The 15927-nt window shown below is 33.3% G+C and overlaps 3 protein-coding genes and 1 non-coding gene across 6 annotated transcripts; 2 read left to right on the top strand and 2 right to left on the bottom strand.

Moving 5' to 3' along the window:
• Bm620 lies at positions 1-167 on the top strand. The gene has a single exon (XR_006228222.1). It is a non-coding gene; the product is annotated as a small nuclear RNA Bm620 (small nuclear RNA).
• A 257-nt stretch (positions 168-424) lies between these two features.
• On the top strand, positions 425-1485 carry Bma-ufm-1 (Uncharacterized protein; the record flags this gene model as incomplete). 2 transcript variants are annotated; one of them, XM_043076810.1, is made up of 3 exons in its annotated part: positions 425-495; positions 927-1029; positions 1459-1485. In XM_043076810.1, the coding sequence occupies 3 exons, from the start codon at positions 425-427 to the stop codon at positions 1483-1485; spliced, it is 201 nt and encodes a 66-aa protein (XP_042932744.1). The 2 variants fall into 2 exon arrangements, with proteins under 2 accessions (XP_042932744.1, XP_001900717.2); XM_001900682.2 differs by having other exon boundaries at positions 927-1110.
• A 651-nt stretch (positions 1486-2136) lies between these two features.
• On the bottom strand, positions 2137-4306 carry Bma-rom-2 (Uncharacterized protein; the record flags this gene model as incomplete). The annotated part of the gene is made up of 7 exons (XM_043076809.1): positions 2137-2310; positions 2414-2628; positions 2806-2918; positions 3000-3145; positions 3416-3496; positions 3614-3778; positions 4235-4306. The coding sequence occupies 7 exons, from the start codon at positions 4304-4306 to the stop codon at positions 2137-2139; spliced, it is 966 nt and encodes a 321-aa protein (XP_042932743.1).
• A 2111-nt stretch (positions 4307-6417) lies between these two features.
• Positions 6418-9989, bottom strand: Bma-cnnm-4 (Uncharacterized protein; the record flags this gene model as incomplete). Of its 2 annotated transcripts, none has more annotated exons than XM_001900680.1 (8): positions 6418-6510; positions 7672-7920; positions 8167-8378; positions 8455-8636; positions 8816-8892; positions 8985-9164; positions 9369-9599; positions 9741-9989. In XM_001900680.1, the coding sequence occupies 8 exons, from the start codon at positions 9987-9989 to the stop codon at positions 6418-6420; spliced, it is 1473 nt and encodes a 490-aa protein (XP_001900715.1). The 2 variants fall into 2 exon arrangements, with proteins under 2 accessions (XP_001900715.1, XP_042932742.1); XM_043076808.1 differs by having other exon boundaries at positions 8296-8378; positions 9489-9599.
• Positions 9990-15927: the final 5938 nt, after the last annotated feature.

Raw genomic sequence — 15927 nt, 5'->3', positions numbered from 1 at the left:
AAACTTACCTGGCTGGGAGTTCTCCGCGATCAAGAAGGCGGGGGCTTCATAGTGAGGCTTGGCCATTGCACTTCGGGTCCAGGCTGACCTGTGTGGCTACCCCGAGTTGGGGTCAGCCAACAGCATAATTTTTGCGTTTGGGGGAGTAGCGTCCGCGCTGACCCCCATTACAATGTGTGTAAGATGGGAGTAGATGTCTGCATGGGTTCTTCTCTTTGGTGTGTACCATGCCTGTCCTCTTTTATTCTTCCTCTGTCTGTGCTATTTCTCTCATCTCTGCTAGCATTAGGGGCAGGTCTTCCATTCTCATTATGTCGGGTGGCGATTCGTTGTGACAGATTTCCTGTTGGGAAGTTAAATTCATTCTCTTTCATTCGGTCCTGTGCCGCTTCCTTGCAGAACAGTTTTGCTTGTTAGGGTAACGATGGAGCATGCAGTTGGCAAGGTCACATTCAAGATAACTTTGACAAGCGATCCAAAGCTACCCTTTAAAGTGTAAGTTACTCAATTTTTTTAAGTAAAATGCAGATTGCTACGATCACAGTGTCTTTAAATCATTAATAATAACAAAAAATGATTCAGAAGAGGAAAATATATTTTTCAAGAAATATATTTTCTGATTGATGGACCTTGTTGTGAGATGAACGAGAATGATAGTTTCATTTTTGCCAATTGGTTGCTTGTGTTTGGGAGCGGGACAACTTTTTTAAATTATTATTCGTTTTATTATTATTTCTACGGTTTCTGGTAGAATTTCCTAAATAACCCAAAATGGTTTATGGTTACTATTTTGTCTTTAAGATTCATTCTGTTTGTTATTTCGTCATTTCATCAGCAAATGCAGGTACCATAACTTGAGATAACTTTACCAGTTCACTAGGAATTTGGAATTCCGTGGGCTCAGGAAGAAACTTTATTGTTTTCAGGCTTAGCGTGCCTGAGTCTACACCTTTCACAGCAGTTTTGAAATTTGCCGCAGAAGAATTTAAAGTACCAGCTGCAACGAGTGCTATCATAACGAATGATGGGGTAGGTATAAATCCAACACAGTCGGCTGGTAATATATTTTTGAAACATGGAAGCGAATTGAGGCTGATACCAAGGGATCGAGTAGGTTATTGTGAGTAACGAATTCGCTCATAAGTTTATTGTTTTTTATTTACGATATGTACGTGATAGACTGACGAAATATCTGTGATAAGAACGCCTCATAAAACTTGATTTCCGATTTTTTGAAGAGCTGGGACCATTCAGTGATAAATGCATTTTAATGGGATAACAAACTGTCGGTTCCAGTTTATTCCATCTAATGAAATTTAAATGGCTGAGGGGTCTTTTGTTATTCCATGGTGGACTATATCATTCATGTTAGTTTCAGTTGTTGCTAATTTAAAATATCGATAAAACTGGGTTCAAAGAATATTTCATCCATATTCGGATAATCTTTAAAACTTGCAGCAGTATTTTGAAAAGTTAAGTGTGTGACTCGCCACAAATCTAAGAAGTGAAGCTATCGAACATTTATTCATTCAGTATATATATATATTTTTTTTTTTTTGGTGGTTCTACTGGACTATAATAACGTGCAGATCAATTTATTAACTGATACTGGTGAATTGGACTGATTGGTTTTAATCCTCTGACTGCGTAAAGGATTTCTATTTACTATTATATGTTTTACATACTAATAATGCCAAATCCTTTTCTTTCTTAGTTTGGTTGATGTGCTAATTAATTTTGAGTGAGAATTCGAGAGTTATTTGGGAAGTTTGTAAATCAGCTTTAATAGAAAGAAGTGACGATGATTGATATGTTTCCATTTATAAAATTTGTAAAATTTCCAACAGAACTTCTGGTCGACTCACTTAATTTTAAATGAGGTTACATTTTACGCATTTTACATTTAAGCAGAAACCTCAGTTTTCTTACGTCCAACTGTTTGATTGTAATCCACAAGCCTTTCCGACAAATTCAGTTTAAAGCTAATTGGATTGTTGTCTTGTTTTAGTTTACTACTGCTTTAGGTTATCAAATTTCAATTGATGAAATATACAAGTTTTCATGTCACAATAGTTTGAAGCAATCGAAGAATTGAATGATCATGAATTTGCTGCTCTTGAATTGAGTTTTGACATCTCAGATATGCGGTATGATATTGAGTAAGACAAGTATTGAGAATGAAGAGCCTGTTACTGTAAAAGCAATCCACCATACTATACGTTCCCAATTCTTCTTTCGAAAATTCCGTAACACGACGGTACCCATTAGCACTCCAGCCACGAAGCCAGCAAGATGCGATACATGAGAAACCTGAAGTTTGATGAAATGAGGCTCCTGCGATACGGATATTGCTTTTTGCTGGAGACTGATTAAAGGGACATTTAATTAATCAAGTGAACAATAAAAAGAAAACTTTATCCGTCGTGTTAAGGTAGTATCGATGGTAGATGGCCAAGGATACGTCACTTGAGATCAGAACTAGCAAAACAAGAGCTCGGTAAAGTGCAAATTCCATTTCGGCCCAATTAATCAGTAGTTCGGCTATATGTGCTGCAAGCAAAGCATAAACACCTCCAGAGGCCCCAGCCAAGTGCGTTCGCGGGTCAATAGCGTAATCCAGCAAAGAACCTAAAAACCAGTCATGTACGGAAAGTATTTCGTTAGATTCGTTAAATTGACAAAAGCCAGCATATCACATTTCACATATCAAATAAATAGTTTCGGATGCAATACAAATTAAGTGTGGTTGCTGGATGCTTGAAAACAGTATTGCTAATAAGAAAAGTGTGACATCACAGCACTTACCAGCTAGAACACCAGACAGATATACTAAAGCAATTCTCCAAAATTTATGGACCAATTCGAGTGGAATGCCAAGAACGATTTGTGTTAAGATATTGAAAGCCAAATGTATTATCCTGGAGTTTTTGATATTATCACATCTTTACATTTTCAAAATTCGCAGTTTCAAATGGTTGAAAGATAGGAAACAATCTTACCCTATATGAATAAACATGTAAGTGAAATATCTCCACACTTCATTGGTTTTATAAGGATTGAATATGAGGAGAGATTTTTGAGGTACCGGCCCATACAGTTCAATTCCGCTTCTAAGTCGCACAACATAATAGACGTAAGCTGCTATCTGAAGTGGTCATTTTTTGAACAATCGGATAAATAACATGTTTAAAATTTAATGAGTAGCAATAATGCGTTGTTGAAGAAGCGGACACTTAGCGCCAGGAAATCTGAGTTTGTAGATGAAATAGCAACATAGAAAGACCTCTCTGCACATATAGGACTATTAAATAATGTATTCTTCAAAATCGATTAAACTTGCCTCTAAGATAGATATACAGATCATAAAGAGCGGCGGAGGAAAGCAGTTGTATTGTTGCAAATAGTTGAATGGTACTGTTCGACTGCTCCGGGGTACCACCATTTGTGCCGCTCGAAACAATACGTGTCGCATGCGCAGCTTTTTAGCTTTGCTCATCTGCAGTAACTGCTCATGCAAAAAGCATTGTAATATTTGTGAGATGTATAAAATCGTACCCAAAATTAAATAAATCATTGTTATTAAACTAAAAAAAAATATACACATATTGTATACCAGGGTGCAGAATTCAGCAAAATCGAGTAGATGATCACCATTCTTATCAATATTTTGCAATAAAGCGTCCGCTTCTTGTCTTGATAATCCAAATGAAGTAGCTGAATTACGAACAAATCGTCTTAGATCATGCGTCGCAATATAACCATCGTAATTTGTGTCGAACTGGAAACATGGTAATTTAATTTCAGTACTGATTAATGTATTCATATAATCAGATTTCACTTAGAAACTGATTTCTTAATGAATATCGCATATCATTAGCTTATATAATTACTAAATAGAAGATATCTACATCTTTACTAGTTTTACTTCTAATGAGTGTTTGTTAAATTCATTTTCAGTTATTACGGTAATAATTCGATGTTGAGCGCAGGGCTGCAATATTTTCAGAAAAATGAATTATTGCACATCATTGCAATCAGCTAACGCTTATGGTAAAGGAGTGATAACAGAAGAATCAAGGATGAAGGACCATTCGTTACTTCATCTTCCTTATCCTTTCCAGAATATCAGATTCAGCAGCAGTAGAAAACTGATTAAAGAGATTAGAGAAGAACTCAGGAAAATTTTGCTGAATAGAGAGAATGCAAGGAGATTCGATATCATAATACTACTAACCACTTGAAAAATAGTAAGCCATGAATAATATCCATTGGCCATTTCACAGCCATGTCCTTCTTCACCACTCATATCACCTCCTTTATTGCCTTTTTTCTTTAAGGGTAGCAGCTGTGCTTCTCCTTTTTTTCTTGTCTGCAAATGTGGTTATTTGATTATTTAGTAGTGAGATACATGACTGGCATACACAGTGTTATCGAGTAAACATTGCAAACAATGGAAATGCATATCACAGTGGAGAGTGACTGTCTGAATCCTTGAATATCTCTCTAAAACTGAAAGATTCATTTCAAGATTACATTAATCCAAGCTCTTTTCTACCGTTCCATTCTTCATTATCTTTCATTTCTGATTAATGCCACTGCATTCAGGTAAAAAAGCATCATGACAGAAAAATATAAAGAATTAAATATTCTGATTATGTACAACTAATTTACGCTAATTTTTCCAAACTAAAATTTAGTGAATGTTTGAAGAGTGTTGGATAACTGAGTTTGGAAAATCTGCTGGTTACGCCTGTCCCATAGTCAGAAGCACAAACATATATCATCAAACTTCTCTTAAACATAACATTACAAATCTAATGCATCATATAATCTTATTACTTGTTAGCATGAAAAAATTAAAGAAATTAATCATTCCAGGTGAGGTGATAGATAAAATATTCAAATAATAATTAGATGGTTAGGATTTATACTACATTTGATAGAAAGGATAAGCACATTTCACCCTCTTCTAATTCGAAGATTTCTAAAGGGGGTCGTTACCCATGAGTCGGTGGGGATCTATTATCTTAATTCTTCTAATTAGATGAATTAGTATTCAAATGTTTCGTCCTATTACTCAAGTTTTTCTCAGTATAGATAACCTCTGAAAGGAACAAATTATTACCTAACATCATCTCCCGAACTTCCTGTACTTCCTCGGGTAACTTTGTATGTTGCGAAATGGAATAATGAAAGAAAGAGAGAAAGAAGATAATGTATGTTTAGAAAAATGAGAGATACATACGGTGTGGTGACCAACACTCTTCTTCACTTTCTTTTGTCATTATTACCAATGACAACCTTTGCATCCTCTGATCTGATCGATCACTCCTCTTTTTTCTTCTCACATTCTGGTCAATTAAACCTATACAAACAAGAAATCGATCATTCTGAACACAGTATCTCGGAGGCTAATTTACTTTTCAAAATAGCGATCACGAAATTAAAATTAAAAATTTCATTTTCCATATTTATTAAATACATGCATGGGTAAATTGTTTTTGTTGCAGTATAAAGTAGGGAGGAACAAAGGAAACCAGAAATTTTGTAATTCAAGGATAGAGAGCTGCCACATGCGCGGTCGATGGATTGCTGTTTTCCAGTCTCCCAATGCTTGCTCATTGTCAAAGGATGAGGGAAATCTGCAAGATTGCTAGTTAGCGAATATATTAGACGAGAAATGGAATTAGACATGTATTGCTTGATAAGCTAATGACAAAAATTTGGGTGAAGAGCATCATGCACAGGAAAACACAAAGAATTAAATATTCTGATTATATACAACTAATTTACGCTAATTTTTTCAAACTGAAGTTTAATGAATGTTTGAAGAGTGTTGGATAACTGAGTTTGGAAAATCTGCTGGTTACGCCTGTCCCATACTCAGAAGCACAAACATATATCATCAAACTTCTCTTTCATCAGTTGCTCGTATAACAATTTCTTTTGGGATTTAACATTGTCTGATGATGAATTATTACAGCTCTTTGTTTAACATAGAAATGAAAATTAATGATCACAGTTATCTCCCATATCATTGCTACTTCAATTCCACTTCCGACTGCTAGAGTAAGGTGATAAGTATTACTCGTTTACCATCTTTCATGCTTCTCGCTGCTATTCTGTTACTTAATCTTTCGACACTATGTTATAAAAACGTTCCATCTTTTTGACCACTCATTTCGACTTTTCGTAAGTCTCAGAAAGTGGAAAGTCAATTTATTTCATTGGTTGAATTATTTATGCAAGGAATTTATATAATTTTACATTTCAGCAATTATTCTATAAATATCTCTCCTTTTTGAATCAAAGTTAGAGGTTTGGGTGATACACAGTGAAGTTAAGTTAGTGTTTGTCATAGAAACAAAAAACGAAAAAAGAAATAAATTTGAGATTATTTCATAAGGTTGAGATAGATTACGTATACATGTGCGTTCTTCGCCAGTTTCGGCTCACTTGACCTGCTCTTCGAATTCTTACGTCTTGTTCGTCAAAGATTTCTCCAACCACCTACAAATCACCACTGTCGATTCATCCAAGTCTCACTAATAATTGTTGAAATATTACAAGTTTTAGTATGGATAATTTTTTCAGGTCTCGAGTATTTTGGTTTTTCTTTTATTAACTACACCAATTTTCCTTCGTATTGATATATATATATTTATTCTTTCTACTTCAATTACTTCTGAGTGCTTCATTAACTTATTTCCTTTTCATGTTGCATCATTTGAAGTTTTACTCGTAGTTTATGATTCTAAAAGATTGTAATTTTGTTGCAACCATTTTTTCCTAATTTTCCTTGCTGTATTTCAAATATTCCGACTGCTGCTGCTGCTTTTCGTTATGCCGATGATAAAAGCTTCTTGTATTCCTAATTCGTTCACACACTAGTAAACTTGCTAATATCCTGTTAGATTGTTAACATTTTTCCTTTTATTTGCTAAGAAATTCCATATTTCGATTTAATTAGTTATTGCAAAAAAAAAAAAAATTGTGTTTCTTTTTAACAAATTTTTGGATCAGTTTCTTCATCGCTAATCTTACATATGTTTATTTTTTAAATCCCATCTTTGATACTCTTCATTGCAAGAGCCTTATTCACGTAAATTTGATATTTCGAATTTGTTTAGTCACCCTAATTGAACCACTGCATCATAAATTATGCTTGCAGTACTATCTGCCTGACATTGAATCTTTTCTTTAAATGACTACTTCTAATGTGAATGTCAAGGTTGTTAACACTGTGATTGGTTTGTTAATTATCGTCATCACTAACTTATTTAATATTAGTGTTATTATGGTAACAAAGCATTAAATGATGTTTGAATAGACAATAACTTTGGAAAACTAAAAAGTCGTGTGGATGTCATTTTTGACCTTCTTATACATTGTCGTAATATCTAGAATACTCGAAAAAAGGGAAAATTTTATGAAAATAGAATACGAAATAGATAGAACAGAAAATAATTGAAGACAAATTTTAACTTATGTGCAGAGCAATTATAGATGAACAGTCAGACTATTATTACATTATTAAACTTATTATTGTTACTATTAACTATCACTTAAGTTAATAATTTGTTATTTCTATGACCAAAGAATCCAATTATTACTTAGTGATTTGAATTAGTTGCATAAATAGCTCACACTACTAAATTTACAAATAGTAACCTCTTCGACGAGATCTTCAAGTGTGACAAGTCCCTGAACAATATAATCCCGTTTTTGTTCATCATAAGTAACCACCATGGCAATGTGTATCCCTGTTCTCATTTCAATAAGTAATTGCAAAACTGGCATACTATCAATAATGAAGCGGAATTGATTACTACGCTTCCACAATTGCACAATTGTACCAACTTTTAAAAAAGTTGTCTTACAAAATGGCAGCAAGTCTTTCATATTTAGTATGGCCATAATCTAAAATGCACTGATAGTAAGTACATTGAAAATCCAAAATATAACAATAGTAGCTTTTATCATATCTAAAATACATACTAATTTGATGTGCAAATATCACGAAGTAAGAAAAACTAGTTCTAATTCATTTCTTTCAATTTTACAATAAAAAAGTTGTAATGATAGATTGTTGTATTTCAATATGTAAATTGCTCAATAACTTCAAGAAAAAAAATGAAAAGTAATTTAAGTTGTTTTCATATGAACTGTATTGCGATCACTGCCACTGTAGATTGGAATTCTGGTGCGTCCTTTGGCAGCGATAGCTTTTAGAAGCATTTTATCGATAACGCTTTGATCAGATAGCATGAAAATCTTATCGATAGGGGTCATTACTGATTTGACTATTTTTTCTGGTAAATCGAAAGCCGCCAGTACCAAATCCGTTGTTTCACCATCCATTTGATTGCTTAATTTTTCTTAAAACAACAATAAAGAGAATGCAACTAATGTCATGAATTTTGATAACCTCAAGCAGTCTTATTGAAGAATTACCTTTGGTTAAGTCTCGTTGCATAGTAATTAATACGCGAAGGGTTTTTCGATCATACACGTCTCGGCCTTCTTTGCCAAGCAGCCAATCGAGAATAAGTGAAAAGGGATATGAAATAGGAGCAGAAAACACCATAAAAAATATTGTCAAGTAGCGTGTTCGGCTACCAATACACAAAGCATGGCTAAATGAGTAATGAAAGGAAAATATCGTGCGCTAATGCATAAAACTATCAATTGAAAACAATAACTTTGATACAACGTGCTAAAATTAATGTAAAAAGACTAAAGAATTAATAAATTTTAGCCCCAACGAGTTCACAAAAAAAGGTTGATGTGGAAATAAATAGTGGAAAGAAAATACCGTGCGCATATGGCTTGCGGAACAATTTCTCCAAGCAAAGTGATTATGGTAGTAGGTATTACCAACGATAATACTATCTAGAAAATCTATTTATTTTAATTTATAAGATTGATTGGCTATGTTTCATAATGGAAATACGAAAGACAAATAATCCACGGATTTGTCTTACATAAACGAAATAATCATTGATAGATTCGCACATATCGTTGATAAGTAATGTAACCAATGTATTGCAAATAGTATTACCCAGCACAATTGAACAAAGTAAGAAATTGCCCTGAGAACGTAATGGTAAAATGTTAGAAGCATATTCACGTTCTTTCTTATCTTCACTACCTTCCGCTATTAACTGAAATGGAAGCAGAAATTGTAAATGCATAGATTAGAGATGCATTATGGTCAGTAAATAATTGATGCAGGCATTTCTTGTTTTGCATAAGAAAATTAGATGAATTGAATATAGAATAAGCTTAATGATGCAACAATGGGACAATAATTCTGCTAGTGACCAGTTTCACTTATGTCTTCTGCAGCACAGTCATTTTATGACGACCTTAAGATCATCGGTACTCAGTGCCATCAAACCAGTAGTAAGACCCGAAAATATGGCACTTAATGTGGCACATATACTAATCAACACTAATTGGATATAAACAGGAAACAAATGAGTCACTGCTTCTTCCAAAATAATTTGTGTAAATTCTATATTTTCCATAGCAGATTCCGGCATTAGCTGAGACGGCTCGACACATAATTGCATTGGGCGGGTTATACTTGAACCTAACTGAAAAATTAGAGAAATGTCAGCTTAAGAAAAATTACGTCTAGTTTCAATGTCCCCAAAGTTCCTTCAAAAGTTTTTCTTCTTCTCCAGTACCTCGCACCATCATCATCACGCTATGAAGAAACGGAGAAACATGCTTACGGTATCGACAATACATTGTAGCATACGATCATCTATTCGTTTCTCAATTTGTACATTTAAATACGGTGAATGAATCATTTTTTCGGGCGTACAGGTGAAATCAACGGAGAGCCAAAATCGACTGACGTTTAATAGATGCTCACCGAAAACAATCATCCGCTGTTTCTGCTGATTTTTAGCCAATCGAGTCACAAAATTGAAGTAATCATCATCTCTGCGTAGATAATGTATTAATCGGTAATAAGTCATTTATATTTTAGTGCTAAGTATCACAGGATTTCAAAGATCAACGTTACTAAACTGTAATCAACGTATGAAATCTATAGCAACTTACAGTCTCCTCTCGATTCTCATTCCGTAAAATATCGGATTAGCGGTTCTATTCATTGCGCCACTGTTGTCTACAACAAGTAAATATTAGTTACGCACAAAAAAGAGAATTTAATCTTGGAAGAAATAATCTTAGTTGTAATATTCGGAAAGGATTGATCGGTTGAATGCTGGCATCAAACTGAAGATTGAACACTTTCACTATGCACCAATTGTTCATTCGAAAAGGAAGTTGAAGAGATATTATTCCCAAAAAAAATAATGGCAATGAATTATTGAAGTAGGCAAAACAATTTCTTCTTTGCTCTCCTATACAGCTTGCTGACAAAATGAAAAGGCTCTTCAGCTTTCACGAGAATCTACCAAAGTTCACAAATTGAAATTTGCCGCTTTTATTTTCAAAACTTTCTTAAATTTATGTGATTGACACACAATGTTGTCCTTCACGTCTTGAATTTGATCGAAGTTTCCCGTTTCGTAGACTTTGCACCTATAAAAACAAGCGAATATTCATTTTCAGTTACTTTTTCTTACTAAATTTCTCAATTTTTTAAATGAGAGGTGAAGGTAAAAAAGGAAATTGAAGCTTAGTCCATTCTGGGAATAACGGTTCCTGCAGTGCAAGTTTGAAAAGCAAAGCGCTAAATTATTTTATGATCTTAAGTATCAGTTTCTTGTCTTTTTAATCCATGCTGGAAATGTAATTAGATTCCTTGTGCAAACATATCCCTCACAAAATGTTTGCGCTTTCTGCAAGCAATCCTTGTTCATTGTACTTCATGATTTTTCAAAACTTAATAGCTTAGCCTATCGCTGCTGTGGACAAATGAGCCATCTCAAACACATCTTTAATAATTTTGTAATATTTCAACAAACTATTAGCTTATAATTTTTGTTTTGAGAGACATCGAATTTCATATGATTAGAATTGTGGTTCAAAATATCTCTAAGAATTTTCTATGTTGAAGATAATGATCTTCATAACAACACATCTAATTAATTAATGAAATGGATTGCATAATGTACCATTAACAGCTTTAACAAAATGCAAAGAAGGAAGTAGCAGTAGAGATACATGCAACCATTCAACGATATTACTAACTTTAACAGTAGCCATCTATTTTTGTCACGTTTGTTTTATTGTTTCTGACGGAAGATGGATAACAGTGTTTCTCTCATATTACTGAGTTACATTTGCTCGGTTGTTTTCAAATGATAATCAAGTGACACGTATGGCACAACTTCCAGAAGTTACTGCCAACTGGCTTAACACAATATGACAATTTTATTAATTTCGTGAAAATCACATAAGTCCTATTAGGATGTATTTGAAAATAGAGAAATTCAACTGGAAGATTAAATATCCTGAAATGAAGAAACTGCCGAATATTATATTAGAAGGCAGTGTATGATAAGAAACTTGAAGAAAGGAATATTAGAGATCAAGAGGGATGCAATCAAATTATTTGTTTTCAACAGATAATACTCAGTATTACATCCTTAAATTCATTTTATTGTCATTTCATGACTTAGAATTTCAAGTTATGTTGAGAGATTGAATGAATCCGAGAGTCACTTCTCATACTTTCAAGTACTTTACTTAATGTAGTAGTGAAATGGTTGTGTATTAAAAATTTGTATTTGACTACAACATGAGAAATTTATCCTTTATTTAGACTTCGACAAGTGAAATGAATTTTACATTAAAAAAACATACAGACATTAGCAGTTCGACAGCAATGTGGTGGTACAACATTACAAATTTTTTGAACTACGAAAGAAAAGATATTTCGACGAATAAAGTCATTGCAAATTTCAAATTCCTGTATCATTTAATGCCGTATCATTTTTAACCTGCACGATTCCAGCTATATCAGCCACAATTGTGATCGCTGTCGAAAGGTTTAGCTTTTCCACAGTTTCATTGATCGATTCGGCGTTAATATCTAATTTGTCTGCTGGTTTATCCGAGTACCCATCATCATCAGATTTACCTTCGACATTTAACGGTCGTGTCAAATAATATCCGTAAACCTGGGAAATTTCTACGACGTCTTTATTACAATCAGAAGCCTTTGGATAACAAAATAACGTATAGTGTAGTTCGGTTATAATAGGTACTAAAATTTCTGCAGTATATGGATGGTAAGTCTTGAGAAAGAACGATGTGAAAATGAATTAGGTTCATCTGAAGAAAATAGCATTAGAAATTCCTGAAATTCCCTCAATTGTTCATCAATGTCAACAGCAACAGGTGGTAAAATTTATTAGTTTATTCAAAATTTTTATCCTTATAATGTATTCATAATTTAAAGAGCTTTATCAATCATAGCGACAATTAATAATAATAGTATTAGTAATAAATAACAATTGAATATTTATAGATTTGAGATATAAGGAAAGCAATGTTTGGGATTTGCCAATGAAGAAAGAGGTTCAATCAGAATACTAAAGAACATTAAAGTAGCAAACGGTCTTACTGTGATGGTGTCAAAGGCAACGGTAGTACTTCTAACTGAAATAGGAAAGGAAGGAAGTTAATTTAACCTTTTCTTCAGGAGCGATGTTCAATTCTCTTCTTATCTCCCTGATCAAATCAGCAATTGTTCCTATTCGATCGAATGGAAGTTTCCTACTTTCAGTACCATCGCTTAGTTTAACATCTATTTCACAATATCTCTGTACCGATTTAAAATTTGCAGAAAATTTTATTGGCTGAAAGAAGGGAAATATATTTTTAATAAGTATATACTCCTTTAAATAATGTAGGAATCTCCTGGCAATAACATAAATGATAATTCTAGCACATTCATATATTGCTGTAATTATTACAAGCCTAGTATTTGACGAGAGTAGAACTGTATCATTACTAACAGTAACTATTTCATCCTTAATCAAGTAATAGTAGTTGTTATCCAGTGAAAGTTTATTGAAGAATGCCGATTTTGCCGGTAGCATTGCACGCATTGCGATTACGGATTCCACATTATACAACGCATTGCATGATTCGTTAGGACAACGTGGTAGAGAACCTTAATTCTCGTCTTTGTGAAGAGGAAGTTTGTAAAAAATCATTTCGAAAAAAAAAAAAACTATTATAGTGATGCGTGTAGTAATTATGGAGTTGTCCAAAGTTCGCATAAAAAATGGCACGATTAACCAGCAGATTCACAGTTATCGATCATCTTCTCCAGGCATTGAATGCACATAGCGTGTTCGCATTCATCTTTTGACGGGAATCCACTAATTGGCGAGTTTTTACATTTGACTTCAGCTTGGCATCGAGCTATCTGATAGGTATGTATCGCATTGAATTAACTACTCTTATTTTTAAAAAGAGAGGCTAGCAGTTACTCAAATTTCGTTTTTAGAATTTTGTTTTTACAGTAATCAGTTTGTTTTAAACTATCAGTATTTTTGATAATCTGATCATTCTCGAGAATAGGTAATTTCTTAATTTATCGACAATTTCAGTCATCATAATTAATAAGAAGGAGCAAATATTTCGATTCAATTCCACTAACGTCAGCATGTCTAAGGCATTCAGTAGAAGGACACCTTTCTTCAACACCTGAAAAGGATATTTTATTTCGTTTCAAAAAACATTTTCCGGAAAACATAGTGAATTTTAAATTTAAAAGGTCTACTTCTTTTTATAACAGTAAGACTGCACGTCATAAAAGCTCCTTAAAACACTAAAAATGAATCAATAAATTTGTGAAGTATTGCATATCCTCAATAATTGAAATCTTGTTAAGAGATTCTTCAAAACAAGCAACTTGGAATGATCAAAATCAGTACCTGTTGAATATTTACGACCGGAAATAGTCTCGAAACAAGCGGAGCATATTTTTGCTTGACAGCAACTTGTCGTTATGTATTTGCCTTCTTCCACGTATTTTTTACATATACCGTCGCACAGATTGGACTCATCCACCTCAGATGCTTTTCCTGAACAATCTTCCGCTGGGCAAACTAAAACATCGGTCACTTTCTGCAGAGAAAAATAGATTACAGGTGAAATTTAGAAGTTAGTGATAGATCATGTCATATCTTTTATTTATGGAATTTATACAGACAGACCGGGAATGGGCAATATTTTGTATTCTTCCATACATGTTGAACAAATATTATGTTTACATGGCAAGCATTCCAATGAAACTGCCGAAAGTTGTCTGCAAATTTCAAAAATAATATGCGTAATGAATCTCTAGCATAAAGATTTATTTATCAGTAGAAATGAGTGAAATACAAAGAGACAAATAAGATTATTTTATAATATTAGTCGATGAATTAAAACGAAATTCAAGCCATCACTATATGAAGACTTTGATTTTAGTTCAAGAGAAATGAAGATGCGGCAATTCTTTCAAATATGATATTTCAAAGATGTTGAAACGAAACATCAAATGTTATCCACTGGAGTTTTGTTTCACCTTTTATAACAGCAATTCAAATTAATTGAATCAACATAAATTCGAGGCAAATTTCCTGACAGACTGACTATTGGCAAAAAGCAAATTCACATCAGGATTGCTAACCGGCAGCAGAATTGACTCTCACAACATTTCCAATTCAAACGTCTACAGTAGCTTTCATCGAATATTGAGAAACAATTCGATGCAAGACAAATCTGATTCATTTACGATAAATTTACAAGCATATGTAAATAATACAACCTGCCTAACACTTTACATACCGCAGAGAAGCATCAAAGATGAAAAAGCAGGATGAAAAGTTATGTTCTTATCACTGTATATAATTTGACCAAATTTTGTTAGGAAAGAAAAAAACAAAGAAAAAACTTTAAATTGGAATTTTTTTTTTGCAAATTAAAAATACAATAACATATTAAAATGTTTGTTTTTTGCTAGCTTTAATAACAAATTTGGAAACAGACCATAGGTGAAACAATTTCCTGAGAGGCACATGAGTTTTTTGAATTTGGTTTTATCTAAAATATTTACTTTGCGGAATTTTACAAACTTAATACATTTTAACAGTAAAACATAGAATAATTGAAAGGAATTAACCTTACGTGCGTTTCTCCACCGTTCTACGCAATGTTTGCAAAAGACATGCAAGCAAGGAGTGAACTGAAGAATCTTCCCTGGTGAAACAGTCTTACTGCAAACAACACATTCCATCATTTACCACTGTGCACCGCAAGATCACCGATCAAAATGATGAAGTAACGGAGAATGTTTATTCTAATCTCTCATCAATGACATTACATCACTATACGCGACAGATTCATGCATTTGTCTTCTGACTGTCGCAATGTGCAATGACATTTGGGATGATTGTCAACTCATGTCAAATTCTCCTACGTAAACGTCTCTGGGCCTACAACTTTCTACGACTATCGACCAGTTTAACACTTAGTAGTTATTTTGAATAGTATTTAAATACCCGCGTATTTCATATTCAGACGACCAAAGCAAAAGTCTAATAATTATTTAATGTAAGGTATCCGTTTGGATCTACTTCCTTCCGAGAATGCCCGATAAATCTTTTGATACATCATTCAAATATTACCATTTATCTTTTGGGAATAACAAAATATTTTCGGCAACATTACTGATACATTCTTTCCTCTACATCATAAAAAAGTGAATTTTTCAAGATCTGAAAATACGATAACTGATACTGGAGAAACAAATTAGCTTTTTCAACCGCCTGACACATAATGTCAAGAACCAAAAAAATCTCCAGTTGCATGAATTGATAATTATATTACTGAATTATTTTGCTCACTAATAATATACTTGGAAGTATGATGACATGATGTGTGTGCAGAATAGCAGTTTAAAATGCGTTAATTTAATTTTAAACAGCTAAATCATAATGTATGTGT

This window comes from Brugia malayi, assembly GCF_000002995.4.
Source record: "Brugia malayi strain FR3 genome assembly, contig: Bm_v4_Chr1_scaffold_001, whole genome shotgun sequence".
NCBI classification, from domain to species: Eukaryota; Metazoa; Nematoda; class Chromadorea; order Rhabditida; family Onchocercidae; genus Brugia; species Brugia malayi.
Note: the sequence above shows the minus strand (reverse complement) of the source record. Positions and strands in the feature narration are given on the sequence as shown.